Genomic DNA, 27,531 nt, shown 5'->3' with positions numbered 1-27,531 from the left:
GGACTACGTTACTAGGGTGATGGGGCCCTGAACCTGACCGGTTTCTATATTAATTACTGGTGCGGAACAGTCCACAGACATCCTAATTGACAGGGGAGCCTTTCCTACCCGTGTCCAGCTGGGATGTCCTCCAAGCCTTCCTTATTACAAGACTCTGCGTGTAGCATGGCCTATTGTACACTTCACCGCAGCTATGCGTGCGTGTAGTGTGTTTAAGTCACAGACCCGTTCCATCATCGGGCAGAAGGCTTTTTCATTTAACACATCCTCGACAAAGGCAAGCAAAACTAGGTATTAAAAGGATCAAGTGCAATCACGTTGAACTTGTGTTGCACTCCCGCGTTTCACGAGTGTATTAGCTCTTTGTTCGGCACCGAAATTAAAACCAGTTATGTCTGTGTACAACACCACTGCTGTCTCCTTCATTTTCATGCCCAATACCCCTATTATTATTGTTATTATATTATAATTATTGTGTTTCTGTCATCAGAACCTTGTTATCTTTTATTGTGAAATGACTTGCTTTATGGTTGCATAATGGATGGAAAAAATGAAGCTTTTTTCTGTGTGTGTGTGTGTGTGTGTGTAGGGAAATATTTGAACAGGACAACTACAGCCCCATCCCAGTAGAAAATGATGAAGAATACAAATCGGTCATCAGTAGATTTCCCTACCACGATGCAGAAATTGAAAAGGTACATCAAACTGTGACTGATGGTTGTGATTTTGATCAGTCTAAAGAAAACCATTAGAAATAATTATAAAATGGCAGTAGGAGAGTATAATGTTCATTGAAAAAAATGCTAAGAAACAGTATTTTAATAATTTGTATTACTTTACATTGATAATTTTAAAATAAACTTGTATTAAAAGCACCATAATTACAGTAATAAGGTGATGAAGACAATGTTTGCAGTGATTTATATACTTTTGCTTTTACCTTAATATATTTAACTGTTCTCCTCAGATTTAGGTGAGTGGTAACATGGGTTTGTTTACAAAGCTGTTTACACTTTTAAAATCTGATCTCGTTTTCTTTTAACAGCAACAATTTCCAAAGAAACTTCCAATGTCCCAGTCAGTGCCTCAGATCTACATTCAGGTGAAAGAGTTCATTTACGCCAGCCTTAAGTTTTCAGAGTCCCTTCATCGCAGGTAAATCATTTTTATTTATATATTTGTATATTTCTTAAACTAATAAAACATTAATTAAATCCCTTTATAGTGATCGCCTGTGTTTGTATGTAGGGAAAGCATGTGGCGGCTCATTGTAAACTCTACATGACAGATGGGCTTTCAACCTGCCAATGGAAACTAGCAGAAATCGCATAGTCGGGGATAAATATGGGAACAAGGCAATGACAGACTGCTCGTGTCATCAAATATGTAGCCATCTGTTGTACTGACTGGAGTATTTCAATTCTAGATGGATATTAGATTATAGATAGAGAATTAGGGTTACAATTGACGTGTGTGTGTGTCAGTCACATAGTGTTAATTTATGCACATCTGTTGTGATTAGTTGCTGTAGAACTCATTCAGATTTCTGTGCGATTAATTGTATTGCCGGTACTTGATCGGGAAATTGTTTATATAATGTGAAGCTATAAGGTAAGACTATTGTGAAATGTATGTTCTTGTAACTATTCGCTTAGTATAATACTACGCATGTTGTAATGCATTCGGAGAAGCAGATGGCACTTTTATAAAAGACTTACTGGTAGTGTAAGGCTTACCAAACACTTAGACCTGACTTTGTTTTTCCACAGAAGAGACAGGCGAGAACACGGACTAGGGTATTCTTTCTGAAGCGTGTCTTGTCTTGTCATTTTCGGGAGCAGCACAATCCTATTTAAGCCCCAAACAATAGATTATTAAAGAGTCGCTGGAATCCCAAGTGTTCCAAACGGTGTTGTTTGAAGCTGTTAAAGCCCTGGGTTTTGGAAAGAAACATGGCCTGTTATACCCAAGTTTCTGTCTTGTGTAATATTACTTTATCAAAAATGTTTTGTGTGACTCCCATTTTCTACTAGTTTCCTGCAAGATTTCTGTTCCAGTTTTGTGTGTGAAGTTATTGTCCAATTGGGCCAACTACAACTAACCAGTATGAATAGACAACAAAAGTACCAAATCCATATCTAAACATCTTTCCTGTTGTCCACAATAACTGACCCAGTCGAGTTCCTGCACGCTTTCTTGTGTAAATTGTAGCCTCTTCTAAGAAATATATAATAATAATACTAACTGCCACCCCTAATGCTGAGCACAAGGCTTCCAACACCAGCGGAGCCGTTTCCTGACACGGATAGTGTGTAAACCCTGATACCAGCAGTCAAAGGCTGTGGAGCGAGTGCAGGAAAGTAACACTCCTCTGTGCTGAGGTTTATGAGCTTTGTGCACTGAGGACAAGCCCGGGTTTATTTTCTCCATGGCTTCAATCCCTCCTGCCAATATTTGTTCTTTTTAAGCTCTATGGGTTTTGCAGTCCTGTTGTAATGGGTCTGTGTTGTGCTTGTTATTGGCACCCCAGGTCCTTTCCCAGGAAGGTTAGCTTTAAATGTATCCATCAGGCTTACTGTCCTAACTGCAGCATAGCTGTGCACCAGCTCATTATGAGCTGCTTTGTGACACCAGACATTGTGAAAGTGCTGTGAGTCGCATTCAATTTCTGCCTCCAATCAAATGTGGAACAACAGGGAAAATTCCAAGGTGTTTACTCCTTATCTGGTTAACCCACCGCCATTTTTGGTTTGCATAATCCTTCTATAATTAACCCACTAGTGGTTAGTCAGCCAGTCTGTAGCAGGTGATAACTCTGACGTGCATTACATTTTATGTTCAATAGTTTTCTTCCTCAACCAATTTAATTTCTTATTGTGACGCCATACTTGGGAAAACAAGAATAGTCATTAGACACCAGTGAGTTAAAAACGGGCTTCCATTGGGTTTTTGAGAAGTTTATTTTCTGTGTATCACTCAACTTCACAAGTATTAAAATTGCTTTTGGATAACTGGGTGGGGGGGGCGTGGAACGTCAGTCAGTCAGTCGTCATCAGTGGTCTCTCATTCCATTTAGCGGGCTATCAGTAGGTATTAGTCTCGTTATCCGAAATCTGGAAGGGTTTTGCACCTCCTGTTCCCCAGCCCTCCTGTTAATTAATGCAAATGATTGTTGATTCACACGCTGCTAATTGGTTCTTTGTAAAGTTGACACTTGGTAATGACCATCCTGTTGCCCTCCTATATAAATGTTTATCAGCCTGCCCACTGGCTCCCAATAAACGCCTCGTGTACTTGGCTCCTATCTGTAAACTCGGCACACTGTGGCGGTGTCGTGCTTGTACACACAAACATCTGCACAGAGCCCACTCTTGTCTGCCTGAACGGCTGGATTAATGCTCCAATGGGCAGCTTCGCATTGGCCTTTGTAGGAGGTGTCCAGTGTAGCTAATTGAATGTGTTTCTTAATCAAAGAATACTGTCTGTGCAGAGATGTACACTGCAGTGGGATTTGTGGTGAATATAATTATTAAAAGTGTGTTTAGAAAGCAATTTCAGTGTCTTTATATACGTATCATGAGTCTAAAAGTGCTGCTCTAAGATTTTTCTTCTCTCATGAATCATTTTTATTTGTATAAATCTTTCCTGGAAAACCAAAGGGTTGGCTCTGTCACTTAATTGCCCTCTGTGTTCACATTTACTATGAACAGAATATTCCATTACGTTCTTGGTACCATTTTACAAGTTATTTTATGAACCCTCCCCCCCATCTGAAAAGTAAATTAAAGGTACACAGATAAAACCAGGGATTTAAAAGTTTGCGGTTGGATACTATAAAGCTTGTTCAGTCCAGTGGTTTCAACATCACAAAAATCTATGCAGGAGGCAAATGAGAAAAAGGGGGTTGGGATGCTTAAGTGAAGAGCCATAAAGGGGAAAATTATATTTTTCTCCATCTAAATAAAAAGTGTAGTTGAATTATTTAAAGCAGTGTTGAAATTATAGTTTCAGTGTCCGAAGCAGGTGGACCTCAATCGTAAAATACTGTTCTAGTTTATTTCCCACCCTTGGAGACATGGTGACCTTTGACTTTAAAGAGTGGTTTCTTTTGAGAGAGACCTGTAGACCACATTGTTCACCTGTCCACCGTGCTCTTTTATAATACACCCCACTGTGAAGTTTCATTAGTCCTTATGGTTTTGACTGTTTGGTCGGACCAGTTCTGTATGTGGCAGACTTTGAAACTTTAATTACATTCCCTGTATGTTCAGCCATTACTGATAAAGACTCTAATCCATTCGAACTTTCCTTGACGTCTTACTTCAGTTTGAAGGGACTGAACGTGTTGAATGGGTTGACGCATTGCCTGCACTTACAATTGTCTTTAATTCCAGTTCAACGGAAATAGACGACATGCTGCGGAAATCCACAAACCTGCTGTTGACCAGGACATTAAGTAGCTGTTTGCAGAACCTCATCAAAAAGCCACATATAGGTTTGACCGAGGTATGGCATTTGCATTTGATTTGTATTTATATTGTGAAGCTGGAAATGGAGATACTGTAATAGTTGCACAAACAGTTGTGGCAGAAATAACTAATTTGTTTTGTATACAGATAAGTCAATTTGAGTGCTCTTATCTTTACCCTGTGTAGCTGTGAACGACAGCCCTAGTGTAATAAAAATAAAGGTGGGAGACGAGTCCAGCCAAATTGTAGATCCGCACCTTCTTCAGCTATAAGTCACGTTGCTCTGTTTATGAAGCGTCACTTAAGAAGCCAAGACTCCTCCCCCGATTCAGAAACAATGCACTTTTAATCTAAGAATGACTTGTTGGCTTCGGCCGTTACAGGAGCTAAATAAGGTTAAGTGCCGTTTCCTGCAATATTCTTAATCCCTGGAAGTCATTCTCTGGGTGGCGGCTCATCTGGTTTTAATGTCAGATAGTGAGATGGGGGGCGGGGGTGGATGGGAGGTGCCACCGGGTGATGTTGTCATTCTTGTGCGTTTTGTGTTTTGTAGCTGGTGCAGATCATTATAAACACGACACACCTGGAACAAGCCTGTAAATACCTGGAAGACTTCATTACAAACATAACAAACGTGTCCCCAGAAACCATTCACACTACCAGGCTATATGGGCTGTCCACGTTTAAGGTATGCAAAGCTCCTCGGTGACACGTTTTCCGGGCTCGGCAGCGGCTCAAGTTGCACAGATTGTGTGCAGGATGTTTTTTGGTGTTTCAGTGCAAAGAAATGCAAGAGGCCAACCATATTGTTTCTCAAGGTGTGTGCAATGATTTGTTAAAAAATCTTTTACTGGACAAGTAGTTTCCCTTTTGGATCTCCATGTGAGGTGTGGTTTGACTTCACAAGGGACTCCAAGTGAGCTTTTAGGAAAGAAGGCTTTAGCGAAGAATGATGACTGTCACACAAACAGTCTCCGTGCATAATTTGTGCTTTTGTCCTCTGGCAAAGTCCAGATCTACAGTTCTCCCTCCGGTTGTAGGAGTAGGAGAACACGGTAAATACGAGTAAAATAACTGTCAGACCAAAGTCACTGCCTGAAAGAAAACCACCCCCTCTCTCTTTAATGCATTTTAAAACTCAACTACTTTCATAAACCCATCAGCTAGGAAAGGAATGCCAGCTAATGGAACTTAAAAAGGAAATCGAATAGTTTCTTAATTACGGTTTGAATTATATTGAAGGTGATATTAATGATTACGTACCTGTTGTATGTAGGATGCCAGACACGCGGCCGAAGGCGAAATCTATACGAAATTAAACCAAAAGATTGATGAGTTCATTCAGCTGGCGGATTATGAGTGGACCATGTCGGAGTCTGATGGAAGAGCCAGTGGATATTTAATGGATCTCATAAATTTCCTCCGAAGCACATTCCAAGTCTTCACGCACTTGCCCGTGAGTATATAAAGTTTATCCAACGGTGTCTGATAACCTCACACGTGGTTGAATGGCTAACCTGCTATTTGTCTGTTTGTTTGTGTGTTTGTTTTTTTGGTTGTTGCTGTGTTTTTGTCTCGACTGCTTAGTGTGTTTAGCTCTCGGTTTGAGACGTTGTCTATTTGTGCAGTTAAGCCTGGTGCCGCAGTGAGGGAGTTCAAGAATAGTGTTAGTCTTTCCTGTGAGGGATTTTTAATTTAGCTAAAAGGTATCTAAACCTTTCCAGCCGGCAGAGTGTTTCAATTAACTACATAGGTGGTATTTAATCCAGTTAGAGGAATCCCCACTAGGGGAAAAAGACAATTATACTATTTAGACTGCTTTACACTATACGTCTGATCCTATTGCAGATTTAACTTCCTAGATAAACAGAGGAAAAGAAGTCTTAAGGTACCAAGCAGAGTTCACTGCTTCTAATCTCCTAAATATTTGTTTGAAATTGGACCGCTTGCTCTAGCTTGCAGCTTCCTTTTTTTTTTTTTCTTTTCTTCTTCCTACTCTTGAGCTCGTTTCCTTCATATTTAACATTCGGGATTTAAAGCAGCATAGGAGTGTTTTGCGTAGGTTTTTCGTAAAATTGAAACCTGTCTTTGGTTCTGATTTTCCTTTCTTTCCATTCATTGTTGCCATACTTTCTTTCCCTGTTCACGTTTGATTTTTGATTTCCTTGCTGGGTTCTACTCAGAATAACAACAATGACCATGCAGCCATGTCGGTAAGTAACTACTGAAAAACAACAACGATGAGAAAGCATGCACATTTCAGTACTGTGGACTGCCTCCAGGCTTTTTGCTTCGTCCAGGTTTAACCTGAGAATGACTTAACCAAGAGTTAACCTTTTAATAGAAATACAACCAAAAAACACATCATAGACGTGTTGTTTTTTTTGGTTGGTTGGTTTCCCCCGTATCGATTTATATATCAAGTCACAGGATTGTAACCGCGCTCCATTGTTCTTGTTTTCAAAGTGTTTGCCGTCAATATCTCTGTCATGTATAACACAAACTGGGGATTATGGATTCATATTTGCTTGGGCTTGCTTGATCCATTACCCCCACTGAAAGTTTGTAAATGATGCAGTGAAACAAACAGAATCCACATAGATAGTGAGAATTTTGCCATTGCTGAAGTTTTCTTGGGGAAAATATCTTGCATGCACAAAAACTGAAACCATTCTGGCATATTTTTGCAACATCTGCCAAAGCCAGTCTAGAATCCCGATTAGGAAATTATGTAACAATTATTTCATATCACAAAACACTCCTTTATGATGAGATTCAACAAGTAGGAGCTGAAGTCTATTCATTCTGAGGCAGGAATAATACTTTAGATGACTGTCAGATTTTATTGGCGAATGTCAGTAATGCGTGCGTGTTGTTGACAAACTTCAGCAACTGGAAATCTTTCATATATTGTTGATTTTTACATTCATTGCCAGGGTTTGTCATCAGGGTTTTCTTGTTTGAGCAGTAGTAAAGTTAATGAAAAGTCTAATCTCCAAGAATTTAAATGTTTTGTTTTACTCTATCCTATCTAAGGCACACACGATTCAAAAGAAAAATGATTTACAGGTTTGTCAAAGACTTTAGTGGATGCAAAAAATAAAAGAAAAATGAAGAAAAAACCCAGACACATTTTCCAGCTGAAGATTTGGCTGTAACTAACTTTCCACCGCAGAGCGACGATGTTGAGGGAATTTTCTCCCGAATCGGGGGATGGGCAAGACTGTTGCTCATTGTTTGTGTGATTGGCAGGGAAAGTCTTAACTCACAGCTGGCAGTGAGGGGCTGGTGGGTAAGGGCTGACTCTTCTCCACAAGCGAGATTGGAAATGTGTCAATCAGAGGGCCGCGCAGGCTAGCGAGAGAAAGGTTCCTCTTACTGACCCAACCAAATGTCACCTCATGCTGTTTTTGATTGGCACAGCCTGGCAGGGAGGATGGATGAAACTGTCACTGGCTGGATAATTGTGTTGCTGGTCTCAGGCTGACAGCAGGTCTTTGACTCTTAAGTGGATCAATGCAAAACAAATTAGCAGATTGTAGTCATATTTCTCATTCGGGATGCTTTGACTTTGGTGAATGTAGTCCATAAATCATATTGACTGACTGACGTTCTACTAAATCATGAAAGACCCTTTTCAGGCAGTCCGGGCCGCTTAAGAAAGCTGAGTAAGAGGTTTTTTTTGTTGTTGTTTTTTTCCTTTCTTTGTTTGTGTTGAAAAAGAAAAGTGCAGTTTAAAGGATGCGTGTGTTTGACCCTTTGGGAACTTCCTAGGAGCTAAATATCTTTGTTGCAATTGTCCTTAAGTTTAAAAAGCTTTTGGCTGCTCCAGAAAGGATTTTGTGTGTCAGCAGACCTCCTTTTGAAATATAAGTTGTTTGCTAAGGGGTTTCTTCCTTTACTATTCTCTGGTATAAAGAGGTTAAAGAGCACATGCCTGTGACCAGGTTTAGTGCCTGGAGAATCACTTGTGACGCCCTGTGTAGTCTGTAGGACCCACAAAGTAGGTGTCATGTGTTTAGATCTCACTCGCATATCCCAACTGAAAGACATTGCAGATTCGCCCCCGAGATGATCTATTTAAGCGGAAAATGTGCATTTCATGTGTATTTTATTTTATTGATACCATTAGTTTTGAAGAACAAAATAGCAAAGCAACCTTGGTGGGGAAAAATGTTTTGTTTTGGTTTTTCAATCGTATCTAAAGAATGCTTAAGATTTTAACACTGAAGTCCGTTATATTTGATCAAAATACTGTTACAGGTCAGTTTCCATTGAGTGTTTTCTTTTGAGTCTTGAGGGAAAGAAATTACTATTCAGATCTTGTGTGTCCCTGTTTGAAGTACGTACGTCAGCGCCTGTAGAGGACTTTTCTTTGCTGCTCCCTTTAAATCGGGGAGGTGTTCGAATGTGATCTGCATAGTAAAAGCACGGTCAGCATTTTTAATTAGTGAAGAGCTGTTGACTGATAAGGATTAACCACTCTTTCAGACTTTTATTTCCATGATTGCTGACTGAAGCCTTCTTGTCATACACATATGCTTGGTTCCTTCCAAGAAAAGTAATATGTTTCTTGTTTGGAAAGAGAGAGAGAGAGAGAAACAAACAAAGTATAGGAATGGAATAGTGTTAATTGGATTAGTCGGGAATGAAAGGTTAGTTATGGCAGTTTCCCTAACTCGGTTTTATTTTTACGAACTAAAGCAAGCCATTTAGCGCCACAATAAGCCTGTAGACCAGTGCATGGTTGAAATAAAGATCCTGCGAAATTCCTGTGCATTTTTGAGTCACCACAACTTCTTTACCTTACCTAAACATCATTCGTTTTAAAGCCGTCTTGTACGTCATCCTGTTCTCGAGTTTAATCTTCCAATCAGTGATGCTTCTGTACTATACCTGCATGCCAGAGTAAATTTACCGAACGGGCAAAACCAAAATGCTGCCTTACTTCGAAAACTATAGCTATATATTTGTATTTTAGCAGAATGGAGGTTAAACTTTTTGCTTGACAACCTATTAATCTGCTTACGCTGTTATTGCATTAGTGTAGCAGAATAAATAGAACCGGAGCTGATTTGATGGAGCAGTGCATTAAACCAAACTTGTTCCATTAAATTAAAATGACATTTCCATTAAGTACCTCAGACCTATTACACTGTAATTAAATGAACTGTGGCCCATTTCTTTCTTTCATACTTCCTTTCCCCTTTCATATTGATATTGTCCTGCTTGGGGAGTGGAGCTGCATGTCTCCCAATGTAATTACCATTGAGACTGGGGGACTTTCCAGCATGCTGCTTTTGCATTGTTTCTTGCATTCCTTTTCAGCAGTTCATCTGTTCCTGTCAATTTCGGTTTTGCCACCACTTTTCTCTCCAAGGTCCTCAGTTAAGATATTGACATCTCATCTGTGTACAGCGCTCTGTGTGGTTCCCAGAGCCGTACCCCTTCAAAAAAAAAAAAAAAATCAGGAAAGAGTACAACACGTTCTGTTTCATGATCTCTAGTCGGTGATGTGAGGATTTAAAAATGGGATCGGTATTCGTTTATTCATTTATTTAAACTTACTCTTGGATGTTTTTTTTTTTTTGTTTGTTTTTTAAAGGTTCATTCTTTAGAAACCGCTATACAAATATGACAAACCTATCAATATGTTACTGGCAGGTATTTAAGTCAATTTAATTACTAAACCGCTTGGGCACATCTTTAATAAATCCTTTACGCATTGCACAGTCACACGGGTGGGTTTGGACCCTTATCTGTGCATGTATACCATTGACGTTATGTTTAATTGCATATTAAGAGGTGAAAGATACTCAGTTTCTCCTTTCAAGCGTTTCTCCCAATTGATTCTTGCCTTTCTTACCTTTATTTGATCAATATTTGTTATTTCTGTCTGATGTTAATTAATTGAACCAGTGACGTGTTGGTTAAGGAAGAAGCTTTTAGCCATCGAGAAATAACCAGGGTTGTTAGACTATGTACTCAATAAGTGTTCCTGATACAAAAGATTCATGGATGGCTTCATTTGAGCATCAATGTCCTCGTATCAAAAAATAATAATAAAATAACTTTTCATGACTTGGATAAAGTGGATTACCCCCCGCCTACCGTGGAAATGTCTCATTTCTGTATTTCTTTTTTAATCATTGGAATGTACTGTATCAACATTGATGCCAAAAATGTAGTGCATGCCTCTGTTTTGTTTGCTTGTTTTTTATGTTTTGTTTGTTTTCTTGTACAGTCTACAACCCTGTTCATTTCAAGGCAGTGTGTTCAGAGCTGTCAGCTTTGCGTGGCTCTGCTTGTGTGGTCATGTTTGCGTATGTGCTGTGGATATACGTGTTAAAAGATTATGCTGCAGTCTAGGGAAACCGATATCCTTTGGCGTTGCCTGACAGGTACAGTAGTCCGAGCCCTGCGCTCTTAGCGCGTCCTGTTCGCTTGGCTCGTGAGTGGAAGTCCATAGGTCTGATCTTGTTTTTTTTTTTTCCTTCTGTCGTTGATCTTTTTTCTCCTGCAGGGAAAAGTGGCCCAGACCGCCTGCATGTCCGCCTGCAAGCACCTGTCCACGTCACTGATGCAGATGCTGCTGGACAGCGAGCTCAAGCAGATAAGCATGGGTGCCGTGCAGCAGTTCAACCTGGATGTCATACAGTGTGAATGTAAGTAGGCCTTGCTAAGCCTAATAGTGTTTAACCAGGGCTTCCCCCCCTCGTTAACGCGGTCGCCCGCTGCTCTGGGCAAGTCTGCCCCCGGTGGAGTTGAAAAGCTACAGATAGGATTATGAGACATTATTTGGGCTTTTGACTGGGCCGCGGACCTAAACGAGAAGGATTTACTCACCGTGTCTTATCAGGAAGTGATTAAATGTGGGGCTTTAAACATTAAATATTAGGTGACCATGTGGGTCAGAGGTGAAAGCTAGCATGTGGCCAATGAGAGAGACAAAAAAAAAAAAACGTTCATGTGGAACCAGGCCAGGGTAAGACCTGGGAAAAGGTGTAGTGTGTATTTATCACCTTCACTAGTTTCATTTCAGTGTTGCCTGGCTTCTTCACACAGCAAGCAGATAACCGTGCATCTGGACACTTGAGTATATACATTAAAACCTCAAACTCTTTGACTTATGTTTCAGTTCTGCTTATCTTTACCATGTGTCTCCTGGTTCTATGATACTGATGTTATACTAATACTAATATACTAGTAGTAATATATTTATCTCTATTCTCCTTCCATTTATTAAGGATATATATAATTTACACATACGTAACTCTGAAATTTGTTATGAGGTACTTTTGTATCGCAAACAACAATATTCATCACTCACCCAGCTTCTACAGTTTCTTCTGATCATCGGGTGATCTTTGAAATAACGGATGATTAATGGAAAAAATTAAGAACAGCAAACCGCCATCAAAGTCAGTGTTTTTTTAATTATTATGATGATTGATATTTTGTTTACATTTAAGACTGTACATTGAAATCACATTTAATTAATGAGGATATAAAATATTCAATTTGTTAACACTGTAGGTTGTGCCCAGTCATTTTAAAAAGAAAAACATTTGACTCGCCTAAACCATATTGTGGTTTACCAGCACCTAACAAGTTCAAAGAATGAAAAGCGCTGACCTGCTTTTCTCAAGAATCCAATGATTTATTACGGTGGAGTGTACAATTTCAAATACCAGCTCGGCTATTAGTGGGTTTCCACCAGACGATGTAATTATAGCTTTAAACAATATGAAATAAATTGATGTACATCTAAAGCGTGAAGTTCAATCTGATACACTTTTCTAATTAAAGTTGTGACTTGTTAATCCCAATATGAAGTCTAATGGCCTTGAACTTTATTAACCTTTATTACGAGATAGAAGTGAGACTTGCAAAAGTTCAGCCTCGAGGGCCGGGTTTCCACACTCAGTAAGTGGTATTTAGCTCTTACAAGTGTCTACATCAGAGACTGTCGCCAGCCCCTATCTCTTGTTGCCCGTTTAATTGTAACTGGCTGATCGACACTCCTGTTCGACTCATAAAAACCTATATAACGGTATATATTTTTAATGTATATATTACTGTCACAGAGCAAGGAGATCTCTTCTGTTTCTTTTTGTAAATTAAAGAAATAGCTGAGACTAACACGCTCAGTATCATCTCCTATAATTTCGGTGTTTTGTTTTGGTGAATTGCCATAGCTCTGAGTGAGACAGTGGCTCTGCGTGTATCTGAACCTTACAATTACACACAACGTTCGTCTGAGGGGTGCGTCGGCGGCCTTTGGTTACTTTCTTGGTTGCTGTCATGTGAGCTGCGGAAGACGGCACATTTTGACATTTTATTTGACCAGGTAGTCCATGGCTTTTGGCTTACAGAGCAGCATACTCCACACACAGCGTTGATGAAAGGACACGTCGGTAGTGCTTTATATCGGTCTCCGCTTTTCACTTCCCCTGCACCTCTGTCCGGAGGGGGACCCCTGGCCCTCCTTATTGTAACAGAAGTCGGTGAAACTTGCATGATAAATTAAAACCGCAGTAAGCAAGAGCGGGCTTTGTTGTTGGGACTTCATTCAAAAGGTCTGTCGGAGACGCATTCCAGACATCGCTCTGCTGCCGGTGATTTATGCTGCAACTCCTCGCCTCCTCCGGCCTTTCCTATGACATTTCGGGATTAATGGTCACAACAGTGACATTTCCATTAGCACTCGGGGTGTGCAAATAACTCACTCATGGCAGGTAGCTTCCTACTGTACATGATAAATGGGTGAGGGGTTTGACCATCTCTGGAAGGGAGCAGTGTTCAAACGCATCTTAAATACAACATGTGGAACCTGAGACACAATGGGGTTTGACTTTAAAAGGGAGTTACCACCCCTTTCTGTATCAAACAAGATGGAAATGCCACAGAAAAAACATTTAAAACAAAGCCTTTACTACGTCTGATTGTCTGGGGAATACTGTTTCTATAGATTCCCTCCAAGAGGCTACCGGGAAACTGTAGTGATGCTATAGATCAAAGCAAGTGGAGGCCTTCATCCAGCAGTGGATCAGTATGGGCTGATGATGATTTATATACACGTATATAAGTTTTAATTTTTTTACATTTTTTCATTCCTAACCACATGCAATATCATGATGAGTCTTGTTTCAGCTCAGCTGATAAAGATGTGTGTTTGCAGTTATGAGGTTAGGCAAGGAATATAGCGTTTATAGAAGAACAAAAGAGGGAAGCACGCCAGATGTTCTGTGACAGTGATTACAAATGGCTTTTCTGCCATTGAAGATGGCTACTCTCCTTTAACTCGATAATATTCAGTTTTGCGCCATCTGTGTATTTGTGTAATACAATTAAAATGTGTAACATTTCAAGCTGCTTTCAGTACACTGCTTATTTTTGGTTCATTTTTTTTGTGATATCTTTTAAAGCTCCTTTTCATAGGAGGCAAGTCATATTGCAGGGATGCTTTGGGTTTAAGGTGCCCTAATGCCAGTAATTTAAATGAAAAGTATTGATCCCTTTTCTACTCACAAATATTAAAATCTTGACTATGAAGTAACAACCTATAAAACCTCGTTATAAATCTGCCTCTGTAAAATAAGTTAATGAAAAATGCTGACATTCTCGCTTTCTCCTCGTTTGATCTCTTAGCTCCAGGAAATGCATCTTTAACCATCAGTTTATCCTCTCGTACGAACTCTAAACGCTCAATAAAATGTTACATCATTATACCAGAAGAATCAAAGTATGGAAGCAATTATTTTAAAATGCTTCTTCATCACTGCACTTATTATTTAAACAGAATTAATTGGAACCCTTCCCCTGATGGTTGACGTTTTTAACATAATGGAAACGCTCTGTATGTTTAGGATCAGGTTTTTTACTTGATATATTCTCTGTAACGTGGTTCCGTCATGCTATTTCATTATGTTTTTATTGCTCAGCCGAGACCCGTAATTCCGTGTATCTGTCCATTTTTAATAGGGCATTTAACTGCCGTCCCCAGTCGGATGTATTTAGCAGCAGGGGCTGGGAGCGTTGATCTCACACCAGTCCCAGAGTGCCCTTGTGGTCACCTCTGCCCATAACTGATTGGCTGACAGAAATAATGATGCAGACCCTGATGTGAAAAGGATCTGTACACTTCAGGAATGGACTTAATGAGCCATGTTGTAGAAAACAAATTTGCATGAATGTCGCAATTAATATTTTTTTAAGACGCTGGGCAGGGAGGCCTATCCGTCCCATTCTGTTGTTTGTTGGGGTGTTTTGTCTATTGATGGGGGGCTTTCGGCTTGATCGCACAGCAGCCATTGATAGTGCCCTTTTGGTCCGTCGTCCTTTCTCTGCGCCTCCTCGTACCTGACTGCTCCCGCGGCGCCTCCGGGCAGGTTTTAATATTACCGGGTTACTCAGAGTTCATCGACGAGTTCAGCAAATGTGGCAGAAGAGGAAAAACTTGCTTTAGAAAAGTAGATTTATTTATTTTATTTGACAGTGTGTGTGTGGCTAAATTACACCTGACCTGCGGGTGTAAACAATGTCAACAGCAATTTTTAGAGATAAGCAAGACTGAACTGAAAAACGCTCACTGAAATAATTAATCATATCAATTGTCTTCATGTCAGCCTTCCCTTCATTGCCTCATCAGTCTATTTAAGTTCATAATCACGATCATTTATACTGTGCTTTCACTCTTTTTGTGTTTATAGCTCAGGATTATTTCTGTAACAGCTTCGCAAATTAATTTATTTCACTTCCACTATGTCTATAAACTGATTCAGTTGATTTTCGGTTGAGTGACAGCACCTATGGTTAGTTCCTTCCGCCTAAAGGCATGTAACAAGAGACGTATTGATTATCAGACATAAGAACATGGGGCCTGATAGGATCACTGTTGTTTCTGTGGTGTGCAAGGGCAATAAATCCCAAATCTGACCAGTGATTGACCAAAAGAACAAACTACATCCGCTATTCTTCATTCGATAAAATCATAGACTAGTCAGAACAAATTGGTGATTTTAATAGTCGCAGATACTTGTACGATGCTTCATCACTGGAGAGATCTGGTATGAACCCCTAATAATCCCATCTGTGTCCAGTTCATGTTACCTGAGGATTATAGAACCAGTGAGACTGTGAGCTGTGAGCCAGTCTTTGCGGTTCTGGTGCTTTTACCATCAGACGCTTTGAGGTTGAAATCCATTGCGCTTGTCATTCCTGTACTATGATATATTTGTGCGTACAGATGATCTTTTAATTCCCTCGCCTTCATATTTCTGGTAAGATTTCATGGCCGATCTAAAGCTCTGATCTGAAGATGCATACCTTTACCGTGATCTAAGAGCAGTTTCACTTTTTGAATTTCAGCAACGTCCTGAACAATAATATTAGCGCATGCCTTTGCTATACAGTTTCCACTAATTCTTATCCTTAATCTTAAACAGAGCTATAATTTCAGTCCTTGAGGATTAACGGGAGAACCAAGGCTGTTATTATCTATAATTTCAGTTATTTTATGGTGGTTCACATAAGCAGCGAGGAGATTGGTGTCTGCGAATAACGTGTGATTTCAAAGAGAAAACAAACTTTGAAACGTTGGAGAATTCTCTTTCCAGGTTAAAATCGACTGAACTGCAAAACCGTCGCTGCGATCGATTACGATAAAGTACATCCGAATTCACTTTAATTTTAATAGGTATAGATTCACTTATCTCAGTCATTTTTTGGGGGGGGGGGTTTAACGCCGGAAAGCAGAAGCTTTTTATTTATTCCCCTCCAGAGGTGCTGGTTCTTTTGGCAGCAGTTCTGTGTCTCAGTGTTTACGTCTGGTCTCCGATTATTCGATGACCCCGCTTTAAACTTCTAAACTTTGTGAATTCCATCATTGGTGTCTTGTTAAAAAGGCAAGAACAGACACTGCGGGCCGACCGTGAGCTTTCCACCTGTTGTCTGCATGTTAAGCTAACCCCCACCCTACTGTCTGTCTTTAATTGCTGTTTGGCTAGAGGTAGGATTTTTATTGAGCAGATGCTATAACAAAAGCAGATGTTTAAAAATATGTTGACGGCAATGGAATTGGTGTCCTCTCAAAATACTTTTGTAACCATTCCCCCCCGAGGGCGACAAATAGAGCAGGAATGCTTAGCCCACATGAATGTAACATATCACGACTTGTAAACTTTATACAGGCTAACCTCGATGAACCCATTGTAGTGAAGGATTACTCAAATTAAATGCAGGATACAAAGGTCCAGAATTACTAGGATTTTTGTGGGATTGGGTGTGGAATAAATTTAACAGCAGTAATTGCACTTTAATGGGGGTAAATCTCTTGTCTCACTACGTACGTCAAAGCGGTTCAGTGTACAAATAATGAGCCGTATTTGCAGCGGCATGTACCAGGGGTTTCTGACAGTTGGTTTGATTATAATGCATTGCTTGAATTGCTTAAGAGCTCAGCCTGAGAGTGACTTTTTTGTGTGTGTGTGTGTGATCTTTGCTTGCAGTGTTTGCGAGCTCGGAGCCCGTGCCCGGATTCCAGGGGGACACCCTTCAGTTAGCGTTCATCGACCTTCGACAAGTAAGGCTTTCACCTTTCCTACTGCCGTTAAGTGATGCCAGAGTGCCGGGAGGATTGACAAACCTTAAAGCTTCCCTTAGTTCTGTCCTTTGGAGTTCTTAATGGATTATGGCTCAGCGAGCTTTGCCGAAAAAGGAAATCCTCAAATTGTGGTGTCTTGTGTCCTGTCCACTTTTTTTTCTCTCTCTCTCTCTCTCTCTCTCTCTCTCTCTCTCTACTGAAGCAATTTTGACCTCTTAATAACTGCCTCAGGGTGTTGGTTTTAACAGGTACTTGGGGTTTAAGAATAGAGGATACGAAATCTTCTGCCAAATGCCGACCACTCCAGTCTGAAAAGAAATTATAACCGACACTTTGAACAAGAGGACGCCGTGCCTCATCCCTGCTGACGTGCGTTTGCGATCCAGAGCCTTTCACAAGCTTGTGTCTAAACATCAGCAGGGAGAGATGGGCCTGGTTTAGGACATTCAGCTTTTTCTTTCTTTCTAACTAGCTTATGAACTGCATAACCTAAAAACAAGAGGTAAAAGTTGTTTTTAAATCTTTACAAAAGGGTTTGTGTTGTGCAGGGAAGGTGAACCACATACCTTATAGGTGTTTAGTGCAGCATTGTCAGACCATTGTGACAACTGACATCAAATACACACGTATAGTTAATATCCCTGGCCAGCAGTGGGATATCACACCCCTTGTTTTGCAGTTTTTGTTTCATTCTATCCAAACATAGTGTCACATTCTTGAACAGACAGCATATATACTGGAATCTGAGTAAACCCCTACAGATCGTACACCCCCTTAGGGACCTGATACCCAGTGTGGCTGTTAACTATTGTCATCAGTTAATATTTAAAAAATACAGATCAGTTGAGCTTGAATTAGTTTTAAAAATTCTTGACATAACTGGGTGAAAATTTGTATACAGTCATGTGGGAGGAAAATGTGTGACAAAAGTAGTAAATAAGAGACCACACGTATGGGATACAATTAGTTTCATACTTAGCCCTGATTAGAGTATTTCTTTTTTAAAATATTGACACGTAGTCTTTCCTCATTAAACACTCATGGTGATACATTCCAGTAAGAGTGAACTGCATTTCTTTCATACATTAATTGAGGTTGTCTTCTGTACTGAATAGTAATATAATCAGTAGCATAACAATAATGTGCTGACAGCTGGGCGTTCAAATGAAAAACTAAGTTATGTGTTCTTCGTGACGACTTCTGGAGCGTATTCGGGATGCAGAAATGTCTGAACAAATAAATAAATAAAGTGCTCAGCAACTTGTTAACTCAGTGACGAAAAGGCTTACCTTGTGTTGTGAAGTTGGAAGGTAGGTCATTCTGTTGGTCCTTCAGAGGCGTAAGGTACAACCCCTGCCCTTGTATTAGCGCTGTGTTGAATGTTATATAATCTAGGCCCTGCATGTCACGCTGTTACACAGGACTCTCTTTTTGTGCACTCGGAGGGAGGCGATTAGTTCTGCCTGTTGCAAATGTTAATGATGTCATCATCTGTGGTTGATTTTCACGTCATGTTGATTACTTTAATATAGTGCACGGTTCCCTGTTAATCATTTTCGTTGCCTTAAAAATAACAAAAAATAAATAAAACCTTGCAGAACGTATCGGTTTCTCGTGTAGGTCCTCTGCTGTCCGGGGAAATTGTGCGGCTGCACATGCTTATTGCAGCTGGAAAGCCACGAGAGTCGAGTCATGTTTTCCGACACAATGAATATGCAAATGTTCAGCCTAATCAACAAATGAGTTTTGAGTTTAAAGTCAAAGTAAATGATTTCCCTTTGAAAAAAAAAAAAGATAGTAAGCCAAATGCAGGTGTTGAGGGAAGGAGAGGGGTTTAAATTTGGCAAGGAGGTAAAAGAGGCCAGAGAACCTGGGAATTAAAAATGCACCCGCAACAAAACAAACAAAAATCATATAAATTGTTGTTTGTACCAGATTGATTCTAGAAACTCCAACTCGTAGCCGTCTTGGGTGCGTACTCCTTCCGTAGAGATTCACTTGTTTGTTTTTGAATGGGGGGGGGGGGGTGACATTTCTTTTCAAACGTGCTTAAAAAGAAACGGGGCCTTTTCAGAAAGCGCTACTAAGGGGAGGGGTGGGGGGGTCGCCGTGCTGTTTTTCAGTTTGAATTCGATACTGCTCTGTACGGCAGAGCTTATGAAAGATAAGGAAGTAAGCCCAGTGGTCAGGCATTACCCACTCACCCCAGCCGTGCCCCGGGGTCAGCCGCTCTCGGCTCGCGCTGCTCTCTGCAATAGCTGATGACAGGTAGTGGCTGATACAAGGGAAAGCTTGAGAAGAATCAAAGCTAAAAGCCAGGAGACTTGGGATTCGATGAGAGACTGTAGCTAAAAGATGGATCAGTGGGAATGCCCTTTTTTGAAAAGGAGCTGACCCGAGATTGAAAGATCATGATCTTTCTGCCAATCACCTGATCACTAATGGAAGCCAGTTATCTCAACAATGGTGCACTTTTTTTTTTTCTTTCACCCCCCATTCATGTACTGTCAGCGTGCCTTAGTTTAAAATGCTTTCCTTAACCCTATTTCTTTATTTTCCCGTTCTGTTTTTTGTTTTGGTTTGTTCCCCCTCCCTGCCCTCTAAAACTATTTTTTTTTTTTTGCTGCTAAACCCAATTTCTTTCTAGATGAGTTGAATGTTTGTTTGTTTTTCTGTTGGTTGTTTTTGGGTGTGTGTGCGTTTAGTTGTCGTATTTCACATATCTGTGCTGGATTTAGATGTGTGTTAGTCATTGCATACAGTATGAGCTTTTCTACGCCCGTTTTCAGCAACTCGATCTGTAAATGTAACATTCCAGAAGGGTATTTAAATTCCTCGCACAACGTTTGGTTTTCGATGGTATGCGCTTCGTCTTGGTTCTCTCTTTCAAGCCCGAGTCAATCGGTGTTTTGGAATAAAAACAACTTTCTCTTTCCTCTGTGCTGTTTTCTCAGTCTGAAGTATGAGGATGTTGATTGAGAAGTCTGAGATTCCTTTGACTGGGAGAGGTACAATAACCTGACGGGTCTCCCAGTGGCTTCTCTACAGCCCAAGCACAACGGTTATTGCTTTTACAGTGTTGGCAGGTCTGCCTATGTTTCAAGTTGACCCTCGGACTTATTATTTTTATTTTCTTAATGTGGTAAATCCTGCCTCAGACCATCCGAGCGGGCCTGTGAGGAATTTGCAGAATAGCTATTCTATGGTTTTGTAGTGGGCTACCATACCAGCCATGGCATAGACGTCCATTTCCCAAATATCTGATCACCCAGCCACATCTGCACTGAGATTATCAAGCGGACCTTTATGATGATTATTAATGACAGTCCAGTTTCAGGGGGGCATCATGTGATGCTTTTGTACCAGAGGCAGCTGCTGAACCCAAAGGATCTTTACTTATAATCCAGAAGCTCCAGTAACGTGGAGTTTTGCAGACCCATGAGCGGGGAAAAACTAAAATATTTGGGTACAGTACCCATCACAACACTAACCCAGTAATTATCTCTTAGTTTTAGATTTTGAATGTGAACTTTTAGCTAAGGCTTACAAATCATTATATTCACCAGCACAATTCAGAGCTTGTTTTCCAAATAATAGGTCTGCAGACGTGCCCTGAACATTAATGGTTAGATTGTGTAGCGTTTATCATTGACCACTTTGGTGTCTGAAGTTGCAGACAATTTCCCAGCAATGTGTTCATAAGTTCATTTGTTTATTATTATTATTATTATTATTAATAATAATAATAATATTATTACTTTAATTGATTTGTAAAAGCATTAATCAGGGTTCACTTTTTTTGGTGGGGGGTCATTTTTCAAAACGCAATATCAACGGTTCTTTAAAAATAATCAGGTTCTAAATGATTTGCCCCGAGTGGTTTGTTTACAGAAATGGGGCATGTCTTTTATTCTGTATAAGAGCCCTGCTTATTTAGTAAACGTGACTCTTGGTGCAGACGTTTGGAAAAGGGATGACTACAAAAACTCAGGTACAGCAATTACACCAACATGAATAAAGGGACTCCGACTGACAGCTCCAGCCCTTCAATTACCAGAGCTAACGGTTTCTGCTGTTTTTTTTTTTTTATTCATTTAAGGAGGTTCAGGGGCTTTTAAACCTTTTGAACTAATTTGCACGCCACCTTACAAAGAAGGCAGAAAAAGAAGAAAAAAAGCCCTTCTGCTCCAGGGCATTGTGAGACAGAACATTCAAAGGTTTTAAAATTTGAAGAGAAAAAAAAAACGACTTTGCCCAGAACAGTTTCTGAATTAAAAAAAGAAAAAGAAAACTTGTTATGGAAAGTACAAAATCACACCTATGCTAGAGATTACGTTTTGGCAGAGAGGAAGCACAGCTTTCAGCACTTCAGCACAGATTTAATTTGTGTGTGAGGTTATTAACGGCCAGATTTGCACACACATCTGCAAGAAGGTAACTTGAGCAAGTATGGTTTCATGAATAAAAATCTGACCGACCAAATATGATAGTGCTGTAGCTGGAAGACTGGGTGTAGGCTAGTGTCTTTGTAAATATAATTTTATCTCTTTGATACTAAAATGGATTTTAAATTATTATTCTAAAACCTACTATGGGTTCTTGAGTAAACGGAAAACATCAAGAAAAAAGTAGTTGTGTAGAAATCCCTACAAACCCCCTAATTCATAAGGATTTATGGAGCCAGTGGCTAATCCATGTTGTGTCAAGCATGTCACTGCACTGTTGAGAATTGAGTCTTTAAAGAAAGGTCTTTGCATTAAAAAACAAGAAAAATATGAAGACAATACGATAAATCTGACCCTTTTTTTTTTAACTTTTCCAATTCCAAATATCGAACAAGCATGTATTGTTTACATTTAGATCATCAGATCATCTTGGGGGTTTTGTCAGATTGAAATAAAACTTTTCAGTTCAACAGCATGGAATTAATATCCAGTGACATTGATTTAAATTCACCTTAAGGTCTATTAGTTTCAGTTGCCATTCTCCAACCATATTTGATGGGATTTATTGTCTTGTACGTAGATTCCCGGAGACACCTGCCCTAATCCACATTTAAGTTCTCAATTTTCGGTAGATCTTCCACCAAAGGCTGCTTTTTGATTCAAGCGGGGGTCAGTGTTGCAAACTGGATTTATTTCATCCCATCAGCAGGCGGTAAGGATTAGGATTGTAGAGCAGAAGACCTGATATTTAGGGTTTCAAATACAAGCGATTTGTATTTTCAGATCAAAGTGAAGCCAGGAAGGGCATGTCATCATAGACTACCTCCAGGCTAAACAGAAGCAGTCTTTTTTTAAATGGTTACATTCAGCACTTTTTTTTTTTTTTGCCGTAGAGGCTTCTGCAGTGACCTTATCGCTGTTGAAAGTCAAAAGTGCAAACGGTATAAAATGCTGTTTACTGTGGCCATTGACACAAGATAGGAATCATTTTTCGCTTTATAGTAATCTGCCATCGTCTCAGTCTCAGTCTTCGATGACTTCCAGAGCAGTTGGGATTGGATTTTTATTCAAACCCATCTTTCAGGTCATGAACAGCTGGAGGTGTTTAGTGGATACAACAGGAAAGTGCACATAATTCAATTTCTTATTATGACTTGTAATACCTTTCAGTAATAGCCGTATATTGTGGTTTTGTATCCAAGTATTTTAAAGGGAGATACCCATATTTTTAAAAGCCGCTCGGGCACTGTGTTCCCTACACTTGGTGAGTTTCCAACAAGCTTCTGCTTGCCTCGTAGCCCAGTTGCTTATAGCATTTCCTTTGGTATTTTGTGTCCTTGGCTGTTAAAATTAATAATGGGATTTGCTAAACATCTAAACTGGGGAATGTTTCCACCATCACAGTAAAAAGCCTGTAAACAGTCCCTGAGACAAGCTCCTTTCCACTTCAAAGTGTGAGTCTGACACGATTGCCAGGGTATTAGAGAGAGATGTGTTCTGGTTGGCTATAGGGCTTGACAGACTGCTTGCGCTGTTTAACTTGAGGACTGGATTTCTGGATTGAAGTATGCTGCCCTGTGGGAGAATCCGATTTAAAAAGGATTAGTCTGAACCCAAATAACTTCTGTCTTATTTCTGGCACTGCATGCCGGTGTTTACCTGGTGTGTCTTCTGTGGGAATTCACTCGGGTATTCTCCGGGAGAGCCTCTGTGCACCTCCTCCAGCACAGCGGGGAACCAGGCTCAGGTGTGAACGCAGGAATGTACCAAGTTCACCAGAAAATATGTAAATTGCTTCAATTCATATTAAATTACAAGCTTTTTTTTGTTAAGCTCTGAAAGAAGAGGGGTAATTATTTTTAGGCGTAGGGTGTTGCTGTTTTAAGGTTTTGTTTTGCCGTTTTGTTTTTTCGGTCTCAAATGTAGCTGGAACAGCGGTGACACCGAGATGAAGAAACAATTACGGCTCCTAAAAATAAAGACAGACGCGACGTCATGTTAGAAAACGCAGGAATTTATTCTGACCTTTAAAAAAATGGGGGGAAAAATGCAGTATAGGCAGATAACCTGGTGCATCTAGCAGTTTGAATGATTCATGCACTACTGGAGATCAAGTAACAGTAGAAAAGGTGCATTTAAGCTTCTCGGCTGATATGGCCGTGCCCCTGCATCTCAATGAGAAACAGCACAAGGAACTGCTTTGAAACGCGGTTACTTCCATTTAGAGATGTTGAAGATTTTGTCAATTTGAAGAATGCAGACCGACAAGCTTGCATATATTCCCCCATGCCTCGTCTGTAAAGTCTCCTCCTTTGAGCATCCCTGACACAACACTGTCACGGGCAGAGGTTCGCTGCACTTGGTTTGGCTGAGCTGGACTGTTAACCGTAGTGAGCCCCCTGGTCAATCCAAAGATGCCATATCCATTTGGGAAATGTTTTCTATCCTTACTTTAGTGTCTGCTGTAAACAACCTACTACTGCTCTTTTCTTGAACACCAAGCCATCACTGTCGCTCTTTTTTTCCAGTTTAGATTGAGATACAATTCAAGATAAAGGTTGTGCCGGAACAAAAGAGGCCATGGCTAGAAAGAAAGAAGGAGCTAAAGAATGAAAGAGAGAGAGAAAATCCTGTCTGTATTAGACAGGCATAAGAATTTGCCAATTAGGCTCTGAGCTGCCCCCCCCCCCCCCTCCGCCAGCAGGAGACATTAACAGCCCACTGAGAGGGGGGTATATCACAGAACAAAGCACAGACACAGTCCAGAGAAAGAGCGTACCAACACTTTAAAATATATATCAAGTGAAGGCTTTCACTTGTTTGTTTTTTGGATGTTTGTCAGTTGCGTGGCAGACGTATATACCTCGGACCCGAGCCCGCCTTTCCCAGCTGGTCAAGTCTAAAACTGGAGGGCTTGGCGTTTCCTATTTTCCCCTCCGTATCTGCAGTATCTCCCCGAGCCAGAGAGCGGGGGCTGTGCTCACGGGGTCAGTAAACAACCCTGCGCCTGATAAAGAGCCGTCCTAATGAGCCCTCGGTGCAGGTGTGAAAATGGCGCGGGGGGGTGTAAACTGTTTTTAAACCACTCCACTCCAGGTACTTAAGCACCCTGACCTACGGCTCTGTTTATTCATACTGATTTACAACAAACACAACAGTACTGTTAGTTAAGCCGACACTTTTAAAGCTAATAGGCTGTTTTTGGTTTCTTGCCCCCCCCCTTAAGTATTAAGTAAAGAAACCGGGGAAAAAAAAAAAAAAAAGTTATTCCACCAGCCCAGGTGTAAAAGTAAAGAGGTGAAAATGGCTGCTTTGTAAGGCCTTCACACCGCGCAGAGGCTGGGCCCGGCCGTGCGATTGCTTTCCTGGTTGGAAAGGCACTAATCTCCTCCAGGGGTCATCCAGGGGTCGGGCACGGATTTCTTTTCTCTCCTCCCCGTGAGTGGAGCAGCTCCTGTGTGTTTTAATAACCGCCTTCCCTCGCCATTAATGATGCCTGCGGGCCGCGAGGAAAAACAGCATTTATCCGTCGGAACAGACTGAAGCAGCCAGGGTCCAGACATGTTTATCGGCCATATTGAACTTCCAAAAAAGGTAATTACACATGCAATTAGGCGCGTGGCACAGGGAGGGTTAATCATTCTCTTAAAATGCATTTCTAGCGGCCGTGGTTTTGGCCTTGGATGCAGTGGATTTGAAACGACTCGGGCCGGCTTGTGTTCATGGAAGATCAAACGCACGATCCAGCTGTTGGGCCACTTAAAACACAACAGCGTAATTTTGGCTTGTGTATAAAATATTTAGCCGCCCACTTACTATTTTCCAGTTTGTCTGCAGTGTTAAGATTCTCTTCACTTTGATCATTTATGTATGCCGCTTTCATATCTATTGATTAATCTTTTTGAAATTATTCACATTTAGTCTCTGACTCGAGCTGTGCGCTGTTGTGTTGCTGGCTGTTGTCAAGCCCAACCCATTCCCTGACAGACCGGTATGCCGAGCATGATGGGAAGCATGTCCTGTTTTTTCGTCTTTCTTATTGTTTCTTTTTTGTTTTGTTTTACATGACAGATAAGACAGGCTACGCTGGGAAAGTTCATTTGTTTCATTGTAGAGTGATCGCACACCTCCATTTCCCATCACACATAATGTGCCTAACCTACTTGAATACAAAAAATAAAGAACGCTATATATATATATCTATCAGGTTTGAGGGTAAACTACACAGTTCAGACTCCCAGTGCTTCAGACAGGTGCAGGAAACTTGTTCCTGGGAAGCGACTCTTTAAGGATTACTTGGGATTAAAGTAAAGGCTTATAAAAAGGTATCCTTTTTTCTTTTTCCTCATTACACCTAATTCCTGCATTTTTCAAGGTGTTGGCTTGGACTTAATCTTGCATGGAAATGGAGAGAGATTTGTATCTAGCTATTCATGTGCGATGGCGTTTGAAATCCCACAACAGGAGTATTATGTCTTGAAAAGCATCCAGGCTCTGAAGCCACAACGAGCTTGTGTACTTAGACTTCACTGGCGGCCTCATGTTCCACCATAACAATGTTCCTTCCTCATGAAGACGCTCTGCATTAAAGGTCATGTCTGTACAGACTGAGTAAAGAGAGACAAATTCCAGTAAACATTCCAGTTTCTGTTTATATGTATGTATGTATGTATGTATGTATATGTATGGAGGTTACAGTTTGGCACACTGTTGTACTCTGTTATTGGACTGACTGCTGCCCATCCATCACTCGGCACAACTCGTCATCCTCTTTTATCTACAGGCCCTTTCCTCAACTAATCATGATTTTTCATGTATCTCCCCTCAGCTTCTTGACTTGTTCATGGTGTGGGATTGGTCCACCTACCTGGCCGACTATGGACAGCCCACATCGAAGTATCTGCGCGTCAATCCCTCCACAGCCCTCGCTCTGCTGGAGAAGTGAGTAGTTGTTTTTCCTACAAGTGAACGGAAGTAGTTTGATCGGCGGAAATGTCTGGTGTCGTTGCTCCTGCAGATGAAACGTAGGACCAGTAGCTTTTCTTTACACACCTGATCATCTCTACACCGTAAAATCTGCACGGACATCGTTAGATTCCTTTGGTTTTCTGCTGTCAATTACCAATTTATTTTTGTATACGTGAGTTTCTAGATACCAACTATTTATGTGTGTCTTGGTAACTAGAAACCTACTGTTTCATTCTTCAAATACCATTGCAATCTGGAGTGACTTCAATGCCTGACAATACTTTGATCAGACATCTTATACACAAAAATGTGGTTTGTATATCTTAATATTAAAGAAATCACCAGAATATACTAGAGTATGTACTGTAAATAAATGTGCATACGTTTACAGCTATACACCTGTCAAATGTTACCACTGCAGTTGGACCGACATGACGAACCTAACGTTTGTGCTACTGACATACACTCACCTAAAGGATTATTAGGAACACCTGTTCAATTTCTCATTAATGCAATTATCTAACCAACCAATCACATGGCAGTTGCTTCAATGCATTTAGGGGTGTGGTCCTGGTCAAGACAATCTCCTGAACTCCAAACTGAATGTCTGAATGGGAAAGAAAGGTGATTTAAGCAATTTTGAGCGTGGCATGGTTGTTGGTGCCAGACGGGCCGGTCTGAGTATTTCACAATCTGCTCAGTTACTGGGATTTTCACGCACAACCATTTCTAGGGTTTACAAAGAATGGTGTGAAAAGGGAAAAACATCCAGTATGCGGCAGTCCTGTGGGCGAAAATGCCTTGTTGATGCTAGAGGTCAGAGGAGAATGGGCCGACTGATTCAAGCTGATAGAAGAGCAACTTTGACTGAAATAACCACTCGTTACAACCGAGGTATGCAGCAAAACATTTGTGAAGCCACAACACGTACAACCTTGAGGCGGATGGGCTACAACAGCAGAAGACCCCACCGGGTACCACTCATCTCCACTACAAATAGGAAAAAGAGGCTACAATTTGCACAAGCTCACCAAAATTGGACAGT

General features: G+C 40.6%; 1 protein-coding gene across 4 annotated transcripts in view; it reads left to right on the top strand.

Annotated features, from left to right (window-relative positions):
- exoc6 (exocyst complex component 6) overlaps positions 1–27,531 on the top strand; it is a 57,008-nt gene that overhangs the window by 26,753 nt on the left and 2,724 nt on the right. For 2 of the 4 annotated variants that reach the window (XM_066693628.1, XM_066693630.1), the window contains exons 14-22: positions 590–695; positions 1,046–1,155; positions 4,395–4,506; positions 5,023–5,157; positions 5,746–5,925; positions 6,653–6,682; positions 10,993–11,134; positions 16,979–17,052; positions 26,347–26,459. In XM_066693628.1, the coding sequence (XP_066549725.1) occupies positions 590–695; positions 1,046–1,155; positions 4,395–4,506; positions 5,023–5,157; positions 5,746–5,925; positions 6,653–6,682; positions 10,993–11,134; positions 16,979–17,052; positions 26,347–26,459 (1,002 nt within the window). The remainder of the gene's footprint in view (positions 1–589; positions 696–1,045; positions 1,156–4,394; positions 4,507–5,022; positions 5,158–5,745; positions 5,926–6,652; positions 6,683–10,992; positions 11,135–16,978; positions 17,053–26,346; positions 26,460–27,531) is intronic. The other 2 variants (XM_066693629.1, XM_066693631.1) reach the window with 1 other exon arrangement.

This window comes from Amia ocellicauda, chromosome 20 (genome assembly GCF_036373705.1).
Source record: "Amia ocellicauda isolate fAmiCal2 chromosome 20, fAmiCal2.hap1, whole genome shotgun sequence".
Classification (NCBI taxonomy): Eukaryota; Metazoa; Chordata; class Actinopteri; order Amiiformes; family Amiidae; genus Amia; species Amia ocellicauda.
Note: the sequence above shows the minus strand (reverse complement) of the source record. Positions and strands in the feature narration are given on the sequence as shown.